This window comes from Protopterus annectens, chromosome 6.part0 (assembly GCF_019279795.1).
Source record: "Protopterus annectens isolate FY-2018-M chromosome 6.part0, PAN1.0, whole genome shotgun sequence".
Classification (NCBI taxonomy): Eukaryota; Metazoa; Chordata; order Ceratodontiformes; family Protopteridae; genus Protopterus; species Protopterus annectens.
In genome coordinates this window covers 1,347,486,298-1,347,509,739 of record NC_056737.1, presented here as the reverse complement: position 1 = coordinate 1,347,509,739, position 23,442 = coordinate 1,347,486,298, and the positions used below count along the sequence as shown (strand labels likewise).

General features: G+C 41.7%; 1 protein-coding gene across 2 annotated transcripts in view; it reads right to left on the bottom strand.

The window, feature by feature from the left end:
- SEC22A (SEC22 homolog A, vesicle trafficking protein) overlaps nt 1-23,442 on the bottom strand; it is a 594,497-nt gene that overhangs the window by 93,917 nt on the left and 477,138 nt on the right. For both annotated transcript variants that reach the window (XM_044074913.1, XM_044074912.1), the window contains exon 5: nt 3,027-3,145. In XM_044074913.1, coding sequence (XP_043930848.1) covers nt 3,027-3,145 — 119 coding nt within the window. The remainder of the gene's footprint in view (nt 1-3,026; nt 3,146-23,442) is intronic.

Below are 23,442 nucleotides of genomic sequence, written 5' to 3'. Positions count from 1 at the left end.
CTTCTAGATATCTATAAACCAAATAAAGATATTGGCAAACTTGTCCACAAAAATTCAGTGTCCCAAGCTTAGAATACGCTTCCCCCTAACATCCGTAGCATTAACAGTACCATATGCTTCAAAACTTAAATCAAAAACTACTTCCCGAAGTCAAGATCCTGCCCTTGCTATAATCCTCCTTAGTTCCCATTACCACCACATTTTACTTCCATCTCTCTTTTACTTTTCAGAATATGTTGTTTCAATCTGCAGCAAATTCTACATCATTATTATGGTAACATGTAAAGGATATGCTTATACTGTTTCTGCTTCCTCACATCGTACATTTTATTTCTATTTGTTGTAATTTTACTTTTCATTAGTTTCCCATGTTTTTTGTACCTTTGCTTTCAGCCATGTTCTTCACAGGATATAAATTTTATGTACTTTATTATATCTCTATTTTTCCATTTTTTTCTACACTGCATTGTTAACTTTTGTATTCTTTGATTATACATTTTCTAGTATGCAACTCATTTGATTTTGTATACAGGAGCTTTTCTCCTTGGGTCTCCACTGAAAAGGGGCCATTTGGCTCAGCTGGAGTAACCAGGTTAACAAATGGCAAATAAATGAAATATATAAATAAGTCATATACATGTGCTACCAGCTTTGTTAAGCTGGTAGCTTTGTGTATGAGACTGCTGTACAGTTGGACTGGGTTTATGCCCTTTCCCACTGTACTGCAATTTTAGAGTTGCTATATACAAGTATTGAGGGGAGTGCATAGTGTGCTTCTGTAGTTTATTCAAGGTTTTGTATTTCGACCTTTTGCGGTTGATCTTCTGGCATTCAAAATTTTGTCTGACATAATGAATGTAGTGTGTGTATATATATATGGGTCTAGTTTTCTTTGTCAAAACGTCATTATTTCGAAAAAGAAAAGTACAAACCAGTTACACGAAAATGCACTTACGCGATACCGGTTCACCGAACCGGTAATAAAAACAAAAAAGGAAACACTGAAGCATGCTTATATTTAAAGTAGCGGGGGTGTGGGGGGTGCAGGGGGGGCTGCAAAACTGCCTTTGTAGTATTTCCTTTTTCGTTTTTATTACCGGTTCGGTGAACCGGTATTCACGAAAGTGCATTTTTGTTTAAGTGCACGTTCGCATAATTGGGTTCATACTTTTCTTTTTAGAAATAATGACGTTTTGACAAAGAAAAGGAGACCTATATATATATATATATATATATATATATATATATATATATGTTAAATATAGATATGGATATAGCTATAGTTATATATGTGCATGCATACATATGGACCCTGCATAGGCGGTCAAAGGACACTTTCTTCCAATTGCATGCTAGCTTAAGTTAGTTTATCAAATAACATGCATCTTGAGCAGGAGTACGGCATAATGAGAAATCATGGGGACACTGGGTTACAGGGACTTTTCCCTGTTATTAACTGATCTTGGGGTTGATATACTTAAGTTACCAGGAATATGATGAATGCAGTTCCTCATGTGAGCAGGTATCAATTACATTATTTTCCCCAGTCTGTAAGTGGCCATTATTTTGAATGGCCTAGGGTCAGTAAGAGCTTCTTCTATGACTATCCAGTGGCCCTCAGTGGTGCTGTAGCTGAGATGATAAAAGTTGTTACCACTCAGGATGTTGCTACTAAAGCACCAGAAAGGACTTTTGCCCACTGTATATTTGCTTCTGGGCTAACTGGGAATAAGAGAAAGATGTAAAGTTTAAACACCTTCAACTTTCATGACAGATGCAAAAAAAATGGCACAATAATGATGGCCGTACAATCACTTATACTTATTTAATTACAGCAGGTAGATGGGCTGGACCACAATGGCCTTTTTCAGCCCTGATCAGTACATATCCTTGACCATCTAAAGTTGTCCCCTTTCCACTAAAACATGAGAAGCTAGTGAGAAGCAGTAACCTAGCTGACATACAAAGATACCAGCTAAAGAAAATATATGGTTTATTATGTCCAAAGTAGTGTCTAACCAAGTAGGGCAACTTCGGTCTACCAGCTGACCCTCCCCAGCCCTTCTTGCATAGGGCATCTTGGCACATGCTTTCATACAGTGTTCCAGATAATCCATAATCACTCTAATATCATCAAGGTTTCTATTTATTTACTATTCTATGAAAACTTAAAAAGTACGGAAATAAAGCAGCTAACAAAATCCACTGAGCATCTAAATCCTTGCAGTCATACTCTTCCTTTCATCAAAAATTAATCTACAGATAGCAAATAGTTCAAAACTGCAGATTTCTGGAATGGTGCATTTAAAGTGTATTGTTCATGTTCTAAAGCAAGTGAAAGTAATGTATCTGTGGAGTTGGAATAATCTCCTTACCATGTACAATATCAGATTATAATGCTTTGCAGTTTATGTATACCTGCCATGACATTATGTTGTGGGTGTGGTTACAGAGAAAAACTAAGTAAACAGTGAAGCTAAAATATCAAGCGTCACACTATAATTTTTATCTTTTGCAAAGTTACTTGCAACTTTATCAAGAACAGTACAACAGGAAATGAAATTAGTTATAAAGCAAAGGTACTTGCAAACATGATCAATACACTTTAATGCTTCAACTCATTTTCTCTGCAATTTATTTTGCACGAGTATGAAAACAGTTATAACTATTAAGAAAGGGACATTAAATATATTTTTATACATTTCATGGTAGTTTGTACTCAACTGTGCATTTTATTAAATATATTTTTATACATTTCATGGTAGTTTGTACTCAACTGTGCGTTTTATTAAATATATTTTTATACAGTTCATGGTAGTTTGTACTCTTAATTTCAACTGTGCGTTTTAGCAAAATAATTTTCATTTGTTCAAGACTGAGTGCCTCTGGTAAACAACAAATACATAAAAAACCCAAACACCACATCAAAAAAGCAAATAGCTTGCAAGTCTGGATTATCTAAAGATAGATTGTTCTGCCAATGCCTTTTTTCATACATTTTCACTACCTTGAGAGAAACCGATTACCTGCAAACAGCCTTCTATAGCATGAAAACCACGAATCAAATTTAGAGCTGCACACAAAAGGCTAAGAACACAAGAGATAATTCCCGAAAGTGTCACTGGTTCCAGTCTTTGGTGATGAGCTGGAAGACATGAAAGAAAAATGCTCTAATTTATAAGGTGTTCAGTGCATTTAAGGCTTCATTGATACCACACCCACTGTTCCCTGCTCATCACTTTTATTCCACTATTCAACATTTACTAAAAAATGCGCAACATTAGCCCCTGCTATTGCAAGGTTTCTCCAAAGATAAATGCAGTAACTTCTTAGTAAATGATTTTCCACTAACAACAGACCTATGCAACTACTATTTTCAAGGAAGCAAGCATTTCATTTCATTAATATAAATGGTTTTTGGTCCTTTCAGAATGTGTACTCCACTCTCTCCATATCATGAGAGGGCATATTGATAAGATCATCACCGGAGCTCTGGTTTAATACACCAATATTTTAAAGATAATTTATCTTTATGGGTTGTTACATTTTTTGCTTGTTGGCATCTGTATTCTCACACCTGCTATTTATTTTTTGCTTTGCCTAATAAATGTGATTAGATGAAATATTTAGGCTTCTACCTCTGGAAGAACCACAATATGTAGTGGGTGCCACTTAACCTAGACAAACTCTGACTTTGTGCTGTCCTAGAGAGTCTGAAAAGCAAAAAGACAGTTGAACTCTTCAGTGATACTGTCAAATATAACTGCATTCAATTTAATGGGTCCAGTGTTCCACAAATAGACACATACAGTATAAGTAGTATGCTTTCTGCGTATTAATGTAAACAGCATCTGTTAAGCAAATTGCTTATCTTGAGGAGGGCCAGATCAGAGCAGAAAGGAAGTCTGATGCTAACCTCACCACATTTACTAAAAAATACCCTCAGTTTATGGAAGAATCTAATTTGATTCTTATAATGGAGGCATAATCAGCATCTAAAATACAATCCAGTCAAGTAACATTTTCAACTTTATCAGATGCTTAATGGATATTCTACAACCTACTATATCTTTCATTTGAATATGAAAAGCAGTTTCCCAAATTAATGAGACGTGCAGAGTATAAGGAATACTCTTCTAAAGAAGATATGTAACTAAGTAATCCATTGCAGGACATCAGACCACAAAACAAAATTAAAACAGTGCTTCACATCAGCTAATGAATCGCAAAGCAACAAATGAAGGTCTATAAAGTGGGTGCACATTCTCTGGCTCTATTACATGGAAAGTGTGATTAAAAATACAGAAGTGGGGCCAAACAGGATGCTTCATTTTACATGCCCTACACTGGATAGACTGATGTCAGTGACTAGTGCCTTATCAGAAAAATCTCAAAAGGTTTGGAAAGGCATTCTTGCTGCTGTTTCTAGAAAGGGCAATGTTGTAAGGAACTGGATACCATCTGTGTGATGGACATAAACTATGAAGAACTGTGGAATTACATAGCAGCCATGGGGACAATTATATAGCTTAAGAAGTTAAAGAGTAGACAGCTTAACAAGAACCATCTACTGCAGCTTTTCATAGAAAGGACTTACCACAAAAGTAACCAGAAGGTCCTAATATTTAAAATTCCACACCTGCAGGCAAATGCTTCCCATGTCAGAAATCAAAGCAATCATAACAGTACTGTTATTTCCTCAGATTTTGACAGTGCTGCATCATGGGATGTATATAAACATTTGTATACTGTCTTCATTAATTCTTGAAAAACACCATGAAACTAATCAAGAAAATAAGATATGACCTTGAGGAGCTCCAGTTACAGCACTAGTCGGGACTGATGCTGTCGTTTTCCCAGGCTACCAGCTCCAGTTCTCCCATTGCTCTCGTATAATGTGGCAGTAATCTAGAATGATTCAGTTCTTTCAACTACAAAATACCATATAGTGCACTTAATGGCCTCGCACTGCCATTTTTTGAGGCAAAGTTCTTAATATTTTAATTGTTTCTAAAATCTGTTAGATTTCCATAGTCTGACTGCTTCAGTCTCCTCCTACTGTAATCCATTTTCAGGTTTATTTCTGTATTATTTGTATTGACAAGTTTCCCTGCGCTTATGCAAGTGTTATGTACTGAATGTGGAGATGTTTTCTTCTAAATGCTTCTGCGGCAAGAAAATATCCCTAAAAAACACCTGAAGTATCCTGTAGTGTTTTGCCTGCAGAGATTTTAACAAGATTACTAGACAGTTCCCCAAAAAATGCCCTAAATTTTTTTCCTATGACCAAAATACTTTAGAAGTTTGTGGCTGAGTCATCCACCTCTCAGCAGTCCCCCCAAGTCTCTTTCTAGGAAATAAACATTTTGAGAAAGGTCTCTGAATAGAGAAAGTATCAAGCTTGGATGATATATATTTTTTCTAAATTACAGAAACTTAAAGAGAAACGGGGTTCCCTCAAGGGATCCTATCCTTATCTTCTCACTTTTACTTTGCAGAATCACAAACACAGGCCTAGACATTAGTCACTCTTACCTTCTTAATAGACATGAAATGGTCTTCTCCCCAAAAACTAAATTTTCCAGTCTAACACCTCAGCTCTCATGCCTCACTCTCTGCCTTATATTAGGCAGATACAAATCTCAATTCCAGAAACATACTACGATTGCCTAGCAGTGGCCAACAGCCTCCTCACCTCACCAGTGATCTATGGGTGTTGGGCCTCAATATGTTCTAAACTGATGTCAGTCCACATTGATATCACCATTTAAACATCAGGTCTTCCCTCACATATGGCAGTGGCATACATGCCTGCCCTGCCTCCACACGGTGCCAATGAAATCAATTATACTGACATCCAATTATCAGATGTCATTCCCTGACATCAGAAGGAAATGCATTGGTTCCTCCTGGCACATGTCCTATCTTCACTGTCTGTCTATAGCCATACTTATTCCCAGGATTCCCTTATCGTCATTGAAACTCAAGTATGTTTTGAATAGAGTGGCTCCCTATACTCTTACTACAGGGGGTGCAGACATGCTGCAACTGGGATATGTCTTCCAGTCTACCACCTTTAATACCAACCTTGAATCACCATTGCAGGCTAGCACTTCTCTATCCCAGCCTATTCCAGCATAGCCAGCTTTAAAATATTCTTGACCCACAATGTGATCCTTGTCCTTCTCCGCCACCTATTTCTCAATTAGCGCTGGCTTCAGTCCTATTCTCCAATAACAGAAATGTTGCATCTACCTCTTCCGACTCTCTTACAATTAAAACATTACAAAAATGATGGCAAAAGCAAAGCATGCACAGTTTCAGAGCATGTCTGAGGAGATATTGGAGAACTCTGGATGAAGGGTGTGTGTAGTGGTATCTTCTCCTGATAACCCCAAATTCATTAAGATACTGAAGGTGATGCAAAAGTGAGGTGGCCTGACCAAAGATGCAATCTCATCTTCTTACTGGAAGCTAAAATGAGCCAACATGTCTGACTAAGAACTTAACTTGGGTGGCTCCATACTGTGATACCATGGGATGTAGTCCCAAGGAAAGCGGATTACATTGAGGTTTAGGCAGGTTTATCTTCTCCTAATGATCTCTAATTCATTAAGATACAGAAGGTGATGCAAAAGTGAGGTGTGGCCTGACCAAAGATGCAATCTCATCTTCTTACTGGAGGCTAAAATGAGCCTAGATATGTGACTAAGCACTCAACATGGGTGGTTCTACACTGTGATACCATGGGCTGTAGTCCCAAGGAAAGTGGATTATGTTTTTTATTTTCCATTGGCCTGCTTGGCAGTGACATCCAATCTGGACATTACAGTACCTGCTGCAGGTCTTAATAGAAGCCCAACTTCTCAGCAATCAGCTGTCCTTCCTCCAAAGAAGAATCATATAGCCTTGACAGGCTACAAAAGTGGATGTTTGCATCCTCTTCCTTATCCCTGAAAGGCTACTTGCACCCTCCTCCAGATTCCAGGATAACCCGAAACAGACCCAGTTTAGTAGCAGCAGTCCTGACCCTCAAAGCTGAACTCTTGGAAGAAGATGCTTGGGGGCACAGACACTCCTCCTACACATTACTGTGGTTGTTCCAGAGTAACAATATTTATGGGATAAGGGGAAATTAAAGTCTAAGGAAGTTAATACAATTTTATCCTCATCTTCCCCAAAAAAGAAACAAGGAAGGAAGTGCTAATAGTCTTAAAAAAGGTCATCCAAAAGATCATATGAAAGGACAAGAACATTATTCCAGATTGTTTTCATTTCTAAACAAGAAAGATTAAACTGGCTGCAAATCCAAAGTCTAAGTATCCTAAACACAATCCTCCACAGACTTTTTTTTTTTGCTTGGTCACCTTTCAAGATATTCTTTCACTGTCGCAAGATATCCATCTCAGTCAGCCTGAGACAGTGTAAGAATTGTCTCATGCTGTCTGATGTCCATCTACTACTACAAGTGTAACACACTGTGTGAGAGATGTACCTATACATAATGTCCTTAGAGGTAAAAAAATCTCATACACAGTAAATTCAGACACCAAAATCATCAGAAATACACCACACACCACTCCTCACAGAGACAATCACAATACACATAATCCATCATATGCTGAAGTTCTAAACCTAAACCTGCCTAAACCTCAACCTCCAAAACACAACACTGGTGTAAAGCACAAAGTTAAGCTCGCAACTCACATAGCACAGGGTCCCAAAGTCATGGATGCTGAGCCCATAAGGCATGCATCTACCCAACCAAACATTCTAGTTATAGGTGACTCCACTGTTACTCACACCAGGCGGAGCAAGGAAAGAGTGATGGTTACTTGCTTTTCTGATGATAGGACTTACCAGCTCACACACATGCACTCAAGTACTTGAACAATAATTACTGGTACAACTCTTTCATGCTGCATGTGGGTTTCAATGACTTGAGATGTACCTACCTGAACTATATGAAGAAAGACATGATGGAGCTCTCAGACTACATGTCCCAGGCAGGTATGAGTCTAGCATTGAGTAGTATTCTACCTTCTCCAAGGATGATGCCACAGTATGAGCAGAAAATAACTGACTTCAGTAACTGGCTAGGTTTTCAATGTCATTTGAATGGGGGTCCAATATTTGTCAGTCTGGGAGGACATGATCGATAGACTGCTCTGATTCTCCAGGAATGGCCTGCATCTGCCCCCTCTAGGGCTTTGATAACTGGCAAAGACATTGTCTGTCCCAACCTGGACCTTTACTACCTCAAGAAGTACGACCTTGGCACCTCTATCAGAATGAATCACTAGGTATTCAGCTTCTTCTGAGATAATGAGCTTCATTATAACTTGGGAAGTCTTCAAACAGAGAGATGATAAAATCAGCATGCAAGGAGAGCACTATTGATGGGGTCCAAATGGAGAGAAGATAAAATCAGCAAGCAAAGGAGAGTAGTAATGCTGGAACGGACTTCATCCTCAAGTCTTGTGGATCCTGTTTTTTTTTTTTTTTTTTTTTTGTACAAAATCTCACCAAGACGACACTGATATTTAGACTGTATTTTATACAGTATATATCATGGACAGAAGTAGGTTAAAAAGTAAATAAAAAAAAAAAACGACAGCTGGATGCACAAGTCCCAGGCCCAATCCTGGTAGGCACACTGGTACCAGGACTGGAAAAAATGACAGTGTAGAATCCCCAAGACATGGATAAATTCCTACAATGGAGCTAGGTCAGGCACAGTGGGAGGATGTTTTAGAAGGAATTAATAGTCCACAAAAATCACAAAAACCAAAAGGCCAAAAAAAGAGCCATAAAGATGATAGACTGGACTATGGAGGACAAGAAAGAAATTATTGTTACTATTATTGAAGAAGCCCGGACATTCTGGACAGAAGGTATATAAAACAAATGAGAGCGAAATCAGAGGAAAGAAAAATATTTACACATGAAAAACTGAAAAGCTTCAAATGCAAATTTGTGTTCATTAATACAACAGATTTATGAAAAACATTATACAGACCAAGAAACCCTGGGCCTTTTGGAAAAGAAGCGTCTGAGGAAGTGCAAAAATATAAAAAACAAAATATTGAGACTTTTGAAAGCTATAAAAAAGAAATATGGGCATGGGAAAGAAAGAGAGATATGATACAGTGCAATATTTTCACAAAGGAAAAAGCCAAATTAGTCAATACAAAAAAGCAGCCCCAAAGATAATTGAAAAGAAATACAGACAAAGGCATCCAGCTATGGAAAATTTCACAACACAAAGAATAAAATCACAAAGAGGGAATGCAGAATCGAAGATAAATAAATTAAAAGTAGAAGCTGAAGTTATGGAATACCTGCAAAGTGAAGGATTTAGTGCAGGAACTCTAACACAGGCTATAACACAGCATGATGGAATGAGTCCTCAAGTAAGGAGAAACAGGAAGAGCAGGAGACATCTGAAGAAGAAATATGGACATGGGAAAGAAAAAGAAAAAGAGATTTAATATGGTGCGTTAGTTATGCAAAGGAGAAAGCAAAACTAATCTGCAGAAAAAGAGAAGCTTCAAAGATATTTGAAGAGAAATACATGCAAAGGCATAAAGATATGGAAAATTTTACTATACAAAAAATAAGAAAACAGAGGAAAAATTAGAATAGAGGATTAGTAATGGAGAAGTTAAAGAAATAGAAACTGAGGTTATGGAGTACATGCAAAGTGAAAGATTTAGTGTAGAAAATCTAATTCTGATAACACCACAGCAGGATCCCCAAACTGAGGAGAAACCAGTGGAGCGGTAAACATCTGATCAGGTGCCATATGAAGCTACTTTGGAGCTTTGCAGAGGAAATCAGTAGAAAGGTTCAGTTGGAGTTGCACAGCAAAGGAAGAAACAGGAAACTGTGGCAACTCTGACGCAGTCAGTCTTGTGGTGATAGGCCAGTCAGTTTCCATATGAAAGAGTAACGGATGACACAGTAAGAAACTAAAAAGAATATGTCACAGGAAGATGTTCTGGAACTTTCTGTAGAATGCTTGCAGGAAATGGAGAACAAAGAATGCGCCCTCAGTTTAGAAGAAAATGATCTAAGAGAAGAGTTGCTTGATTTAATAGAGATGGACATATTAAGATTGATGAAAAATAGACTACGGAAAGTCAATAAAACCCAAGTTGTAACAAGTTTGATAAAACAAACGAATACAGCAATTAGGGCTGTTCATACAAATTCATGCTATATAACAGAAGTAAACAGTATGCATTACTGTGCAGCAGGAGCGGCCTTAGGTCAACTGGTGCCCTATGTAAAAAGGCATCACGGCACCCCCCACCACACCACCCAGTGCCCTCATCCTGGTCTACCTACACCAAATAAATACTGGAAAAGTGCCCCTACTAAAGCGGCACCCTAGGCAGCTGCCTAGTTGGCCTATGCCTAAGGCCGGCTATGCTGTGCAGCTAAATTAATAACAGATAAAGTCCTACCAGAAAAACACAGAGCAGTAAGGAAAAGGACGTGAGAAAATCAAATGCCATCATGAAGTATTGAACAGAGAAAACTATAAAGCAATTAAGAAGTGCCACTGTTAGAAGAGTACAGAAGAGGGAAAATAGAGAAAAAAAATACCCAAAGATAGACATGATAAAAGCAATGCGCAGTATTAGAACAGATCAGGATCGATCTATTGTGCACTATCACAAATAATAAAGTAAAAAATATCAGCACATGTAGAAAAATTTAGAGGATATGCAGATAAACATAAAGGAAAGGTACAAAATAATAATTTGATGACCCAAAAAGTTTCATAGAAGATTTTGGGGAAATATCTATGAAGATCTTGTAGAACATAAAGATGCTGAATAGATCGATGAAATAAAAGAAAGAAGAATTTCAAATGTACAGGATAAGAAAGGAGATGAAGTAATTGCCACAGAAACAGAAACAAAGTTAAGAAAAGCTCCTAACTGGAAATTCCCAGGCCCAGATCTAGTACCTAACTTCTGGCTAAAAGTATTAACATCTTTACATGAAGATTTAGCCATGAGTAAGAGCTATTTATATGCGCAGACACCAACCTGGTTAACAACAAGAAAAACAATATTCCTCCTTAAGAATGAACCTGCAAACTATCATATAGACCAATAAACTGCCTTCCTGCAACGTATAAACTATACACTGGAATTGACGCTGACAGAGTTTATAGTCATTTAGAAGAAAACTCAGTCATGGCAACAGAACAAAGGGATAACAAAAGAAAGTCATATGGAACAAAGGATCATTTGTTGATAAATAAAGCCATAATTGAGAACTGTAAAAAAAAGGGGATGAACCTACATATGGTATGGATAGACTATAAAAAAGCATTTGACATTACCCCACATTCATGGATAAAAGATGGTTTAAAAATGTATAAGATACACCCTACACTGATCGATTACACTACAATGACCATGAAACAATGGCAAACCACTCTGCAGTTAAGCCACGATGCAGGACAAATTATTATCCCAGGGATAAAAATTCAAAGGGGGACATTCCAGGGTGACTCTGTCAACACTGCTTTTTTGTTATGGTTGGGAGGGTGGCCTAATGGTTAAGGTGTTTGCCTTGAAAACATAAGGTGCAGGGTTTGAGTCTCACAAGGGATAGTTGGCTAGGCTTAAAATAGCTCCCAAGGGCAGTTAGCTTAGTACTAATCTATGAACCTATGAACCTATTAAGCTGTTTACTTAACAGATTAGGTCATGGTTACAATTTGGCTCCCAGAAAACAACAAAGTGTAAAGGCTTCTTGTCTTTTTGTGGATGAATTAAAACTGCATATTTCAAAAGATGAGGAACTGAAAGCACAACTGCAAGTGGTCAGAACTTTCTTAGAGGATATAAGAATGTTATTTTGGTCTTGATGAATGTACAAAAACAACTTTTAAAGTAAGAAAGCTGCAGCACCAAGACAGGAATATGACATAAAAGAACTTGAGCAAGAGGGAGTGTATAAATATTTGCGAACTGATGAAGGATCAAAAATAAAACATGAACAAATGTGAATAAAACTTAATAAGGAATAATTTAGAAGACTAAACTTAATACTGAAAACAGCTCTGACATCTAGAAACAAAGTCCAAGCTATAAAACAATTTTATCTTCCTGACCTAACTTACAATTATGGAGTGATTGACTGGCCCCAAAAGATATTGATCAGTTGGACAGGAAGACGAGAACAATGCTTCATGCTTATCAAATGATTTATAAAAATCAGTGTATATCAAAACTATATATTCCCCATTCTGAAGGAGATATGTCACAAGACGGGTTGCCAACTGGCTCACTGACAGAACCCAGACTGTGAAAGAAGCAGACTCCAAATCCGATTTCAGACCAGTGAAAAGTGGAGTACCACAGGGTTCAGTTGGTCCTCTCCTGTTTGGTATCTACTTCTCTAAAGTACAGGCCAACACAGAAGGTCTTTGGCTAACAAAGTTCGTAGATGACTGCAAACTAGAAGCCATAATCAAAACGATGAGGACATCCTACAAAAGGGCCTCACTGAGACAGATGCCTGGTGTCAAAGCCATGGCCTCAAGCTCAATGCCAAAAAGTGCATTGTCATCCCTTTTGGTAAAAACTATGTACCCATGAAATACCGCATAGGAAGTAGCCTACTTAACACCGAAAGTGTAATAAGAGACCGTGGGACACAGATGGACAGTAGTCTCCCCTTTGATAATCACATCACCACAGTAGTCAGGAAATCCTTCTACATGGCACACCTCATCACAAAAGGTTTCTCATCCAGGAAAAAAAGAGGTCATTGTTCCCCTCTACTCATCACTCATTAGACCCATTATAGAGTACAACGCCCCTTTTGGTATGTACTTCACAACACATCTACAACAACTGGAAAGGCCACAGAAATACCTCACAAAGATGATTACCAGCCTCAAACAGATGCACTATGCAGACAGTCTCAAATAAACTCCAGCTTTACTCCATCGCATATTGCCTACTCAGAGGCAATCTCTGCCTAACATACAAAGCTATGTCAAACCCAGAGATGTTGGACAAGATCCACTTAAAGAAATTCCAATCCCTCCGAGCTACATGCTCTAGGGACCTAAACCTGGTCACCACAATAAACAAAACATGCTGGAGGGATAGATTCCTGTCCTAGAGACTCCCCATACTCTGCAACAAACTACCTATCTATATCAAACAAAGCTCCTCATTAGTACTCTTCAAGAAAAGCTTAATAATTGGACGGTAAATAGGAAATTCACCCCGGGATCATGTCTGTGGCTCTGCTCGACAGTGGCACAGGAAAATAATTTTCTTGCATGTCGAAAGCCAGGGTACCTTTTTGGCTAGGCTTATATAGGCCCTAGGGCCAATAGCCTAGTACCTACTTATGAACCTATTAATATATGGGCCTCCTCGAAATTGATTACATGTACAGATCTGCAGTCATGTGAATACATACATATCTGCTGACCTCACAAGACCCAAGCATAGTAATAGTTTTAAAACATGAGGAAAATAAGTCTAAGATGACTTCCCTGCTTAGTTTAACCGAAGCATATTGATGTCAAGCAGGAATGGAAATAAAACCAGAAGTAGATAAAAATCAGGCAGCAACTAAATGTGCCAAAAAAACAAAATAAAGAATATAAAGTGAAAGATCAGATGAGAAGGAAAGAAATGTGAAAAATGCATAAACATAGTTACAAGTACAGAAAACTCTTGGAACAACCTCATGATGATCAGGATCAAACACAGGAATTATTAAAGAGAGCTGAATTTAAATGAAAAGATGAAAGGTGAATACTGGCAGCCCAAGATACTGGACTACGTACAAGTTAGTTTACAAAGTTCAATGAATATATGGAAGAAACGGACAAATGTAGGTTGTAAACCAGAATTGGAAACAGTTGCACATCTTGTTGCTGTTATGATATAGTAATGGCAGAAGGACTGTAAGACTGTTGCATTAGAATTGTGCAAACATCATAATATTAAAGCAGCTGAAAAACACTGAAAACATGAGCCACGACGCATTATAGAAAATGATGAGGTTTATATCACATGGGATCACCCATTAACAACAGTTCAAAAAAGAGATGTGAGAAAACCAGATATAGTCCATGAAAAGAAGATAAAAATAGCGTTGATCATTGAAATTGCTACACCCAGTGACTACAGTTTCTTAAGTACAGAGAAACACAAAGTCATAAAATACCAGGATTTGCAGGCAGAAATGAGGGCACAAAGTCATAAAATACCAGGATTTGCAGGCAGAAATGAGGGCAATGTGGAAGAAGGAGACCCAGACAGCTCCAATAGTAGTATGAGCAACAGGACCTACAAAACTTTTATTTATGTACTTACCATAACTTTAGATGTATGGGATCCATCTCGGCTACATTCTCTACAGATGGGTTCGGAGCCGATCCTCGGCTCCGACTCGGCCGCTATACAATAGAACGCAGTCTCTTATTGGCTGAGTCACCTCGTATCCCAGGATGCACCACTACTGCTTCCCCAGATCTTGTTTGTCCGCACATGCACACACACATAGACTATTGTTATAACATTCCCAGGTGTTTCAAGAGAGGAAGAAGTTGAATTCGGATCGTCCGGTCTCTTCTGGCCTATGAGGCAGGGGGAAGGAGGGTGGGTTATTAGGAATGTAGGCGAGATGGATCCCATACATCTAAAGTTATGTTAAGTACATAACTAAAGATGTAATGTGATCCTATCTATACATTCTCTACAGATGGGACAGCGTCCCTAGCACCTAATTCCTGGGTGGCTCACTGGAAGCGCTCCTGAGAACCGTGGAACCAAAGGAAGCTCGACCCCTAGATGCCACATCCAATTTGTAGTGAGAAATAAAGGTGTGTAGAAGACCACGTAGCAGCCGCAAATGTCACTAATAGAGAGCTTGGAATGAAAGGCTGCGAAGTGGCCATAGCCCTGGAAGAATGAGCTTTCACTGGAACTATAAGCTCCTTATTTGAAATGAGATAAATATGACTGATACAGTCTCTGATCCACTTGGCAATAGTGACTTTTGTGGCGGCTTTGCCTAATTTACTATCGAAAAGGACACAAACAGTTGATCTGATTTTCGTGCTTGGTGTGTCCTATCCAAATAGAAGCGTAATTGTCTGTGCCGTCTAAGCTGTGAAAGGTATATTCAGCTCTGTTTGAATACTTAGGAAAAAAGACCGGTAATTCCAGTGATTGTTGCAAACAAAAGTTAGAACAAACCTTTGGTATAAAGGATGGGTTTGGTCTAAGAGATACTCTATCCTTGTGAAATGCCAGGTATGGTGGTTTGACACATAGGGCTTGAAGTTCTGAAACTTCGCCTGGCTGATGTAATAGCAACTAGAAGAGCAGTCTTCCAAGAAAAGAAATTTTAAGTCACAGGTTGCTGCCGGCTCAAAGGGAGATGAGGTTAATGCACTAACACGCGTTAAGGTCCCACAGTGGTGCAGGATGAGATATGGGGGCCGTAGAAGCCAAGCTCCTTTAATAAAGGCTTTGCACAACTTGTTGCTTTCGTTAAAGGTGGTTCTACGCTACCGTTGAAAATTGGAAATAGCAGCCAATTGAACTTTGATGGTAGACACCGAACCTTGGTTGAACAGGGAAGCTAAAACTTCAATACCTCTGACACGAGGCTGTCATAGGGTCTAATCCTGAGTTGGGCCCAAATAGCAAACCTCTTCCATTTATTGCTATACATCTTTTTAGTAGAAGTCTTGTGGGCGAGGACAAAATATGCATGACTTCAGGGGTCGAAAGAATGGCTCCTAACTATGGTGGAAGAGGAGTAGCCAAGCTGCTAACTTCAATGAATGGAGGACTGATGGAGCTGTCCTGACTGATCGTCAAGAGGTCGGAACTTGGTCCAGGAACCAGGGACCCTCAATGCATATTTGTGAAGAGGGAACCAGACTTAGCGAGGCCAGTATGGGCGATTAGAATCATTTTGCTTCCCAAGCGAATCACCTTCTGAATCACCTTGGGAGAAGGGGGAGCGGTTGAAAAGCATATAGCAGACCCGGGATAGCGTGGACTAGAGCATCCTTAGGGATCTCCCGGAACTGGGGTGAGAGAGAAGAACTGCTGGCATTTCGCGGCTTGGTGTGTCCTATCCAAATAGAAACGTAATTGTCTGTGCACGCCTAAGCTGTGAAAGGTATATTCAGCTCTGTTTGAATACTTAGGAAAAAGACCGGTAATTCCAGTGATTGTTGCAAACAAAAGTTAGAACAAACCTTTGGTATAAAGGATGGGTTTGGTCTAAGAGATACTCTATCCTTGTGAAATGCCAGGTATGGTGGTGTGACACATAGGGCTTGAAGTTCTGAAACTCGCCTGGCTGATGTAATAGCAACTAGAAGAGCAGTCTTCCAAGAAAGAAATTTTAAGTCACAGGTTGCTGCCGCTCAAAGGGAGATGAGGTTAATGCACCTAACACCACGTTAAGGTCCCACGGTGGTGCAGGATGAGATATAGGGGCGTAGAAGCCAAGCTCCTTTAATAAAGGCTTTGCACAACTTGTTGCTCGCTAAAGGTGGTTCTACGCTCGTGAAAATTGGAAATAGCAGCCAATTGAACTTTGATGGTAGACACCGAACAACCTTGGTTGAACAGGGAAGCTAAAACTTCAATACCTCTGACACCGAGGCTGTCATAGGGTCTAATCCTCGGAGTTGGGCCCAAATAGCAAACCTCTTCCATTTATTGCTATACATCTTTTTAGTAGAAGTCTTGTGGGCCGAGGACAAAATATGCATGACTTCAGGGTCGAAAGAATGGCTCCTAACTATGGTCGGAAGAGGAGTAGCCAAGCTGCTAACTTCAATGAATGGAGGGACTGATGGAGCTGTCCTGACTGATGCGTCAAGAGGTCCGGAACTTGGTCCAGGAACCAGGGACCCTCCAATGCATATTTGTGAAGAAAGGGGAACCAGACTTGACGAGGCCAGTATGGGGCGATTAGAATCATTTTGCTTCCCAAGCGAATCACCTTCTGAATCACCTTGGGGAGAAGGGGAGCCGGTTGAAAAGCATATAGCAGACCGGGGGGCCAAACGTGGACTAGAGCATCCTTGGGGATCTCCCCCGGAACTGGGGTGAGAGAGAAGAACTGCTGGCATTTCGCGTTGAGGGGAGTTGCGAAGAGATCGCAACAAGGAGCTCCCCATCTCGTGAAAATCTGTGCTACCACTCTGTCGTTCAAGGACCACTCGTGAGGGGAGAGAATAGTTCTGCTCAGTCTGTCGGCTATCACGTTGGATCTCCCTGGAATGTGTGTTGCCACTAGTAAACGTTTGGTAGCAATCGCCCAATCCCATACCTTCATGGCCTCTCTGCAAAGGGGGTAAGACCTGGTCCCTCCTTGCTTGTTTAAGTACCAGACTACCGACATGTTGTCGGACTGAATGGCAATCGTACCCTGGGGGAGGTGATCGTGCAGTGTTTGCAACGTTAAAAGCACCGCCCTCATTTCCAGGATAATGATGTGGAGAAAACTCTCGTCGGTGTGCCACGTGCCTTGGACCGACCTGTCCAGATAATGTCCCCCCCACCCTGTCTGGGAGGCGTCCGTAGTCAACGTGGCCGAGGGGAATGGGGGAACGAAGGGTCGCCCTAGATTCAGGTTGGAGGAAAGAAGTCACCAACGAAGATCCTGTTTGCATGTCTCTGTGATCAATATGTGGTGACTGAGGGGAAGGTCTTGATAAGACCACTGGACTGATAGGAGCCACTGGAGTATCCTCATATGCAACCTTGCCAAGGGGACCAGAAGAATGGTGGCTGACATGGAACCCAACAGCTGCAGGACCATTCTCGCTGGAGCACAACGTCTGAGGAGTAATGCCCGAACCTGAGACTGCAGCGTTGCTATCCTTTCCGCAGGAAGATAGACTCGCATCTGCTTTGAGTCTATTTCTGCACCAATAAACAGAATACGCTGAGATGGCAGCAATACAGATTTTGTCCAATTGAAGGTGATTCCTAAGGAGTTGCCTAGAGATAGTGGCTGCTAGAGTTTTCAAGAGTAGATGCCTGGAGGTGGCAGTTAGGAGCCAGTCGTCTAGGTATGGAAACACCTGGAATCCTAGACTTCTCAGGTGAGCAGTCACCACCGCCAAACATTTGGTGAACACCCTGGGGGCTGTGGTGAGACCAAAGGGCAGTGCTCGGAACTAAAAATGACTGTCTCCTAGGCTGAAGCGCAAGTGTCTCCTCGACGCCTGATCTATCAGAATGTGATAATAGGCGTCTTTGAGATCTATGGAGCACATCCAAACACCTTTCTCCAAAAGCGGGAGAATGGATTGCAAGGTGACCATCCGGAATTTGGACTTTTTCACTAATCGGTTTAACTTGCTGAGATCCAAAATAGGCCTCAAGTCCCCGGTCTTTTTTGGTACCAAAAAAAATCTTGTGTAAGTCCCTGATCCGGCCTGATCTGCGGGAACAGGTTGGATGACTCCTTTTTGAAGCAGCTTCGATATTTCACTGGCTGCATGATCCCGTTGACTGGGTGGCGGGTCCGGGATTCTTTGGGATGGTGGGGGGGGTTGAGAGAAGGGAATGGTGTAACCGGCGATGATTCGGAGCACCCATTGGTCCTGAGTGATATTTTCCCAGGCCTTTAGGTGTCTCAGCGACCCCGACTGGCTCCGGAGCTGCACAGTCGGGTACTCCTTCAGGGATGCTGGAAGGAGGAGGAGCCACGAAAGGACTCGCGGTCTCCAGTGTTGCGGGGGCCTCCGCCGCCTCTGGGACGGCGTCTCCCTGAAAAATTTCCCCCTCCTCTGCCTCTAGAAGGGGAATCGCTCTGCTGCGACGAGTAAGGCTTTTGAGACTTACGAACCACATTTTCCCTCCTCTTCGAGTCTTGGGATAAGGTCTGAAGGGAGTGGAAAACCGGGCCCCTACGGCAGTTAAAGTCTTACCCTCCTGTTCGCAGTGAGTCAAAGTGTCCTTTACCTTGGGTCCAAACAGTGAGGACCCATCAAAGGGGGCGTCGGCAAAGGAAGACTTAAAGGCCTCCACAAAGTGACACAGGCGTAGCCAGGCTTGTCTCCGTAGAGCAACACCTGTTCCCGCCGCTCTGCTCGCTCCTTCGGCTGCATAAGAAATGAGCCTCATGGACGAGTTGGATAACGAGGACAGGGTAGCCAACTGGGAGTTAACCGTCTGGGCCAACTGCTCAGGTAAGTTACTGGAGAGGGTATCCGAAAGCTCCTTGACCAGATCCCTCTGCAGTCTCGTGAAATGCGTCAAGTAGTTCAGAGACCTTAATGTAAAGGTCGCTGAAGAAAGGGTACGCTTCCCGTACCGATCCATGCTCCTAGACTCCTTATTAGGAGGATGGACGGACGTTGAAGCCTCTGCCACATCTTGCTGGGTGGCAGATGCCACCACCATGGCATCTACAGCCACACCTTTCGAAAGAAAGTCCTTATCAGGGGGAGCCGAAAGGAATTTATTGGGGCGAGCTGGCACCGGTTCAACAGAATCCGGGTGTTCCCACGCCCTTCGAGAGATCAAATCCAGAAGCTCATCGAAAGGCGGAGACACCCAGGAGGTGGAGGGCTGAGCCCCGAAGGCCTTGAGGAAAACCGACTCCTCAGCAGAAGGGGGTTTGGACTGCCAGTCGCCTCGTTGTTTAAGGATCTCCAAGATGTCCGCAAAGGATACATCATCCGAGGACGACTTGGGGGACCCTTCCGCATCATCGAGGTCGGTATCCGAGGTGAGAGACTCATCAGGGGAGTCGACGTGCTTCCTCTTACAATGTTTCTTCCTCGGAGGTTCCTCCGAAAGCGTTTCGGAGGGACCTCCAGGAAGAAGGGAACCCCCAATGGGGGTAACCTCAGGCCCAAGGGCTCCGCTGTCATGAGACAGGGGGATTGCAAAGGAGCCAGTCTCCGTGCCAAGGGAAGGTGGTGGTGAGATGGTAGAAGTGGCCAGAGAGGATTTGGCCAAGGCACTCCTCATGGCCTCGAAGGCGGGACCCCCAGAGTCCTGGGATAGTCCAACCCCCGAGGCCACAACAGCAGTCGGAACTCCCGCAGCCGATGCACCGAGAGGGAGGCTCGGAACCGAAAGGATCGGTCCCGAAGCGTCCCCCCCGGGGCCGACAGAGGAGGTCCGCGTACCGAACCCTGACCCAAAGGGCGGGGTTGCAGTTAGGGTCGGAACCGACCCGACAACCTCCACCGGCTCCGCCAACACTGACTCCAACGGCGCCGAAGCTGTTGGAGGAGGAACCGAGATAACAGGATGGGAAATCGGCTCCGGAGCCGACTGGGCTGGAGCCGAGATCAATTTTGCAAAGACCGGAGACTGAAAAAGCCTTTGAAGCACCCTGTCTAAGTCCGAATCACACATCCTCGATGATCGAGAAAAGACCGACCGGGTCCGAGTCGACTTCTCCGCTGGCTCCGAACTGGGGGACCGGCTCCGTATGGGTTGGAGAAGTATCGGCGCCGAGGGAGATTCCACTACCACTGCAATTTCCCTCGGAGCCGATGTGGACTTCGGCACCGAAGGGGAAGAGTCTGAGCGGGCAACCTCCATCGGCTCCGAAGGCAGTGGAGCCGATGGAGATGACTCGCCTCTCGATGCCCGGCCGACTCGAAGCCAGAGGGTCGAGGCTGGAGACATCGAGGCAGACCGTTCCGCCCTCGGCTCCGAAGTCCGTGGAGCCGACGGAGAAGCCTGCCATGACTTTTTAGCTGCAGGATCCGACGGGCTGGTCAGAGCCGAAGACTTTTTCTTCCTCGAAGGGGAAGAAGAAGAAGATAGGGCTTCCTCAAAGGAAGGGGTAATAAGCCCTTTCAAAATTAACTTATTTTTCCTCTCTTGGAGGACGCGAGAGGAAAAAGCGTGGCAAACGCTACAGGATTCTTGGAGGTGCTTCGGGCCCAGACAGTAGACACACAATGAATGGTCGTCCGTAATGGACATTTTATAATTACATTTAGAACATTTTTTAAAACCTGATGGTCTATGTTCCTTCGACATGGTTATCTAACTACAAACACGCTAAACTATAAAAACTACACAAAGACAGCCTAGGCTCTAACTAAAACGCCTAGGACAGGGCAAGGCCCCTCTAACTTAAATGGGATCACTTACCACAAAAAATACAATTTTACCACAAAAAACTTTAGATACACAGTCACACAACAATAAGTAGCTGTTAAAACAGCTTTTGGGTAAGTTTTAGCACAAAACTAGACAGAAAAAATCTGACTAAGAGGCACTTAGCTCAGCCAAGTCAGAGACAACGTCTATGCTTCAGAAGCGGCAAATGAGATCTGGGGAAGCAGTAGTGGTGCATCCTGGGATACGAGGTGACTCAGCCAATAAGAGACTGCGTTCTATTGTATAGCGGCCGAGTCGGAGCCGAGGATCGGCTCCGAACCCATCTGTAGAGAATGTAGGTGAGATAGGATCACATTACATCTAATTTACAATCGTACTTAGATATGTTACCAATGCATATTTATTTATTTTACATTTGTTGACAGGGATTGTCTGACTGAGCTGAAGAGCCCTTTTTCAGCAGAGGCCTGGGGAGAAAAGCTCCAACATATTATACAATTTTCATTATAAATTAGCATTAAAGAGCAATGTTACAGGATTATTACAAGGCATTAAGTAGCAATACAATGTTATACAGTGCCAATAATCAGGAGTATAGCATAACCATTTCAAGATGTATAAAAGAAATATGTCATTAAGATGAGTATAGTTTTTGGGATAAGTAGTTACAAAAACCCAGTTTTATCATGATGTAGTTGCATGAAGGCAAGACACTTACAATAGAATGTTTCTCTGAGGCAATTTGCTTAATAGATTTTAGAAGACAGTAGAAAGAGTAGTCAAGGAAAATTAGAGAGAGCTAGTGAGAAGAGCGAGTTAAGGGCAGAAAGTAGATTAAGGTATGAGAATTAGGGGACGTTAAGGAGGGAGAGTGCAGTGGCAGGAACAGTGACTTTTAAAGTGCTGTTTGGTGGCTGTCTTAAATTGTTTAGGATGTGTAAGGGTCCTGATTTCTAGTGGGAGCCTATTCCAGGCAATACTGTGGTGATAGCTGTACATGTTGCATCCAAATTTAGATTTGGGTTTGTAGATTTGTAGTAGGTCTTGGTTAGAGCTTCGGAGAGGTTTGGAAGGAGAATAATGTGAGATGAGAGGGGATAGTGCTGGGCAGTAGGAAGGTTGGTATAGGACAAAATGCTTGATCTGGAGCTGAGAATGAAGAAGCTGGTAGGGTAATTCAAGCCATTTTAGGTGTTTTAGAGAGACACAGTGATGGGATCTGTAGGTTTGTTGGGCAGCAAATCTAGCTACCTTGTAGTAGGTAGACTCGAGTTTGGTCAGGAGTGCTGAGTTACGATTTGTGAGAATTTGAGAATTGTACATTAGACTGGGTAGAAGGTAGGTAAGAGAGAGTAATCTTGGCTTCATAGGTAAGGAATTTTTTTGTTATGGTAAAGGAGCCCTAGTTTTGAAAGAGTCTTTTTGATACAGTTATTAGCATGCAAGTCAAATTTAAGCTAATCATCGATGGTTATGCCTAAGAGCTTAGTACTGGATTCTGCCTGAATGTGAGTGTTATTAAGGGACTGTATGAAGAAGGATAGATTCCTGTCCTAGAGACTCCCCATACTCTGCAACAAACTACCTATCTATATCAAACAAAGCTCCTCATTAGTACTCTTCAAGAAAAGCTTAATAATTGGACGGTAAATAGGAAATTCACCCCGGGATCATGTCTGTGGCTCTGCTCGACAGTGGCACAGGAAAATAATTTTCTTGCATGTCGAAAGCCAGGGTACCTTTTTGGCTAGGCTTATATAGGCCCTAGGGCCAATAGCCTAGTACCTACTTATGAACCTATTAATATATGGGCCTCCTCGAAATTGATTACATGTACAGATCTGCAGTCATATGAATACATACATATCTGCTGACCTCACAAGACCCAAGCATAGTAATAGTTTTAAAACATGAGGAAAATAAGTCTAAGATGACTTCCCTGCTTAGTTTAACCGAAGCATATTGATGTCAAGCAGGAATGGAAATAAAACCAGAAGTAGATAAAAATCAGGCAGCAACTAAATGTGCCAAAAAAACAAAATAAAGAATATAAAGTGAAAGATCAGATGAGAAGGAAAGAAATGTGAAAAATGCATAAACATAGTTACAAGTACAGAAAACTCTTGGAACAACCTCATGATGATCAGGATCAAACACAGGAATTATTAAAGAGAGCTGAATTTAAATGAAAAGATGAAAGGTGAATACTGGCAGCCCAAGATACTGGACTACGTACAAGTTAGTTTACAAAGTTCAATGAATATATGGAAGAAACGGACAAATGTAGGTTGTAAACCAGAATTGGAAACAGTTGCACATC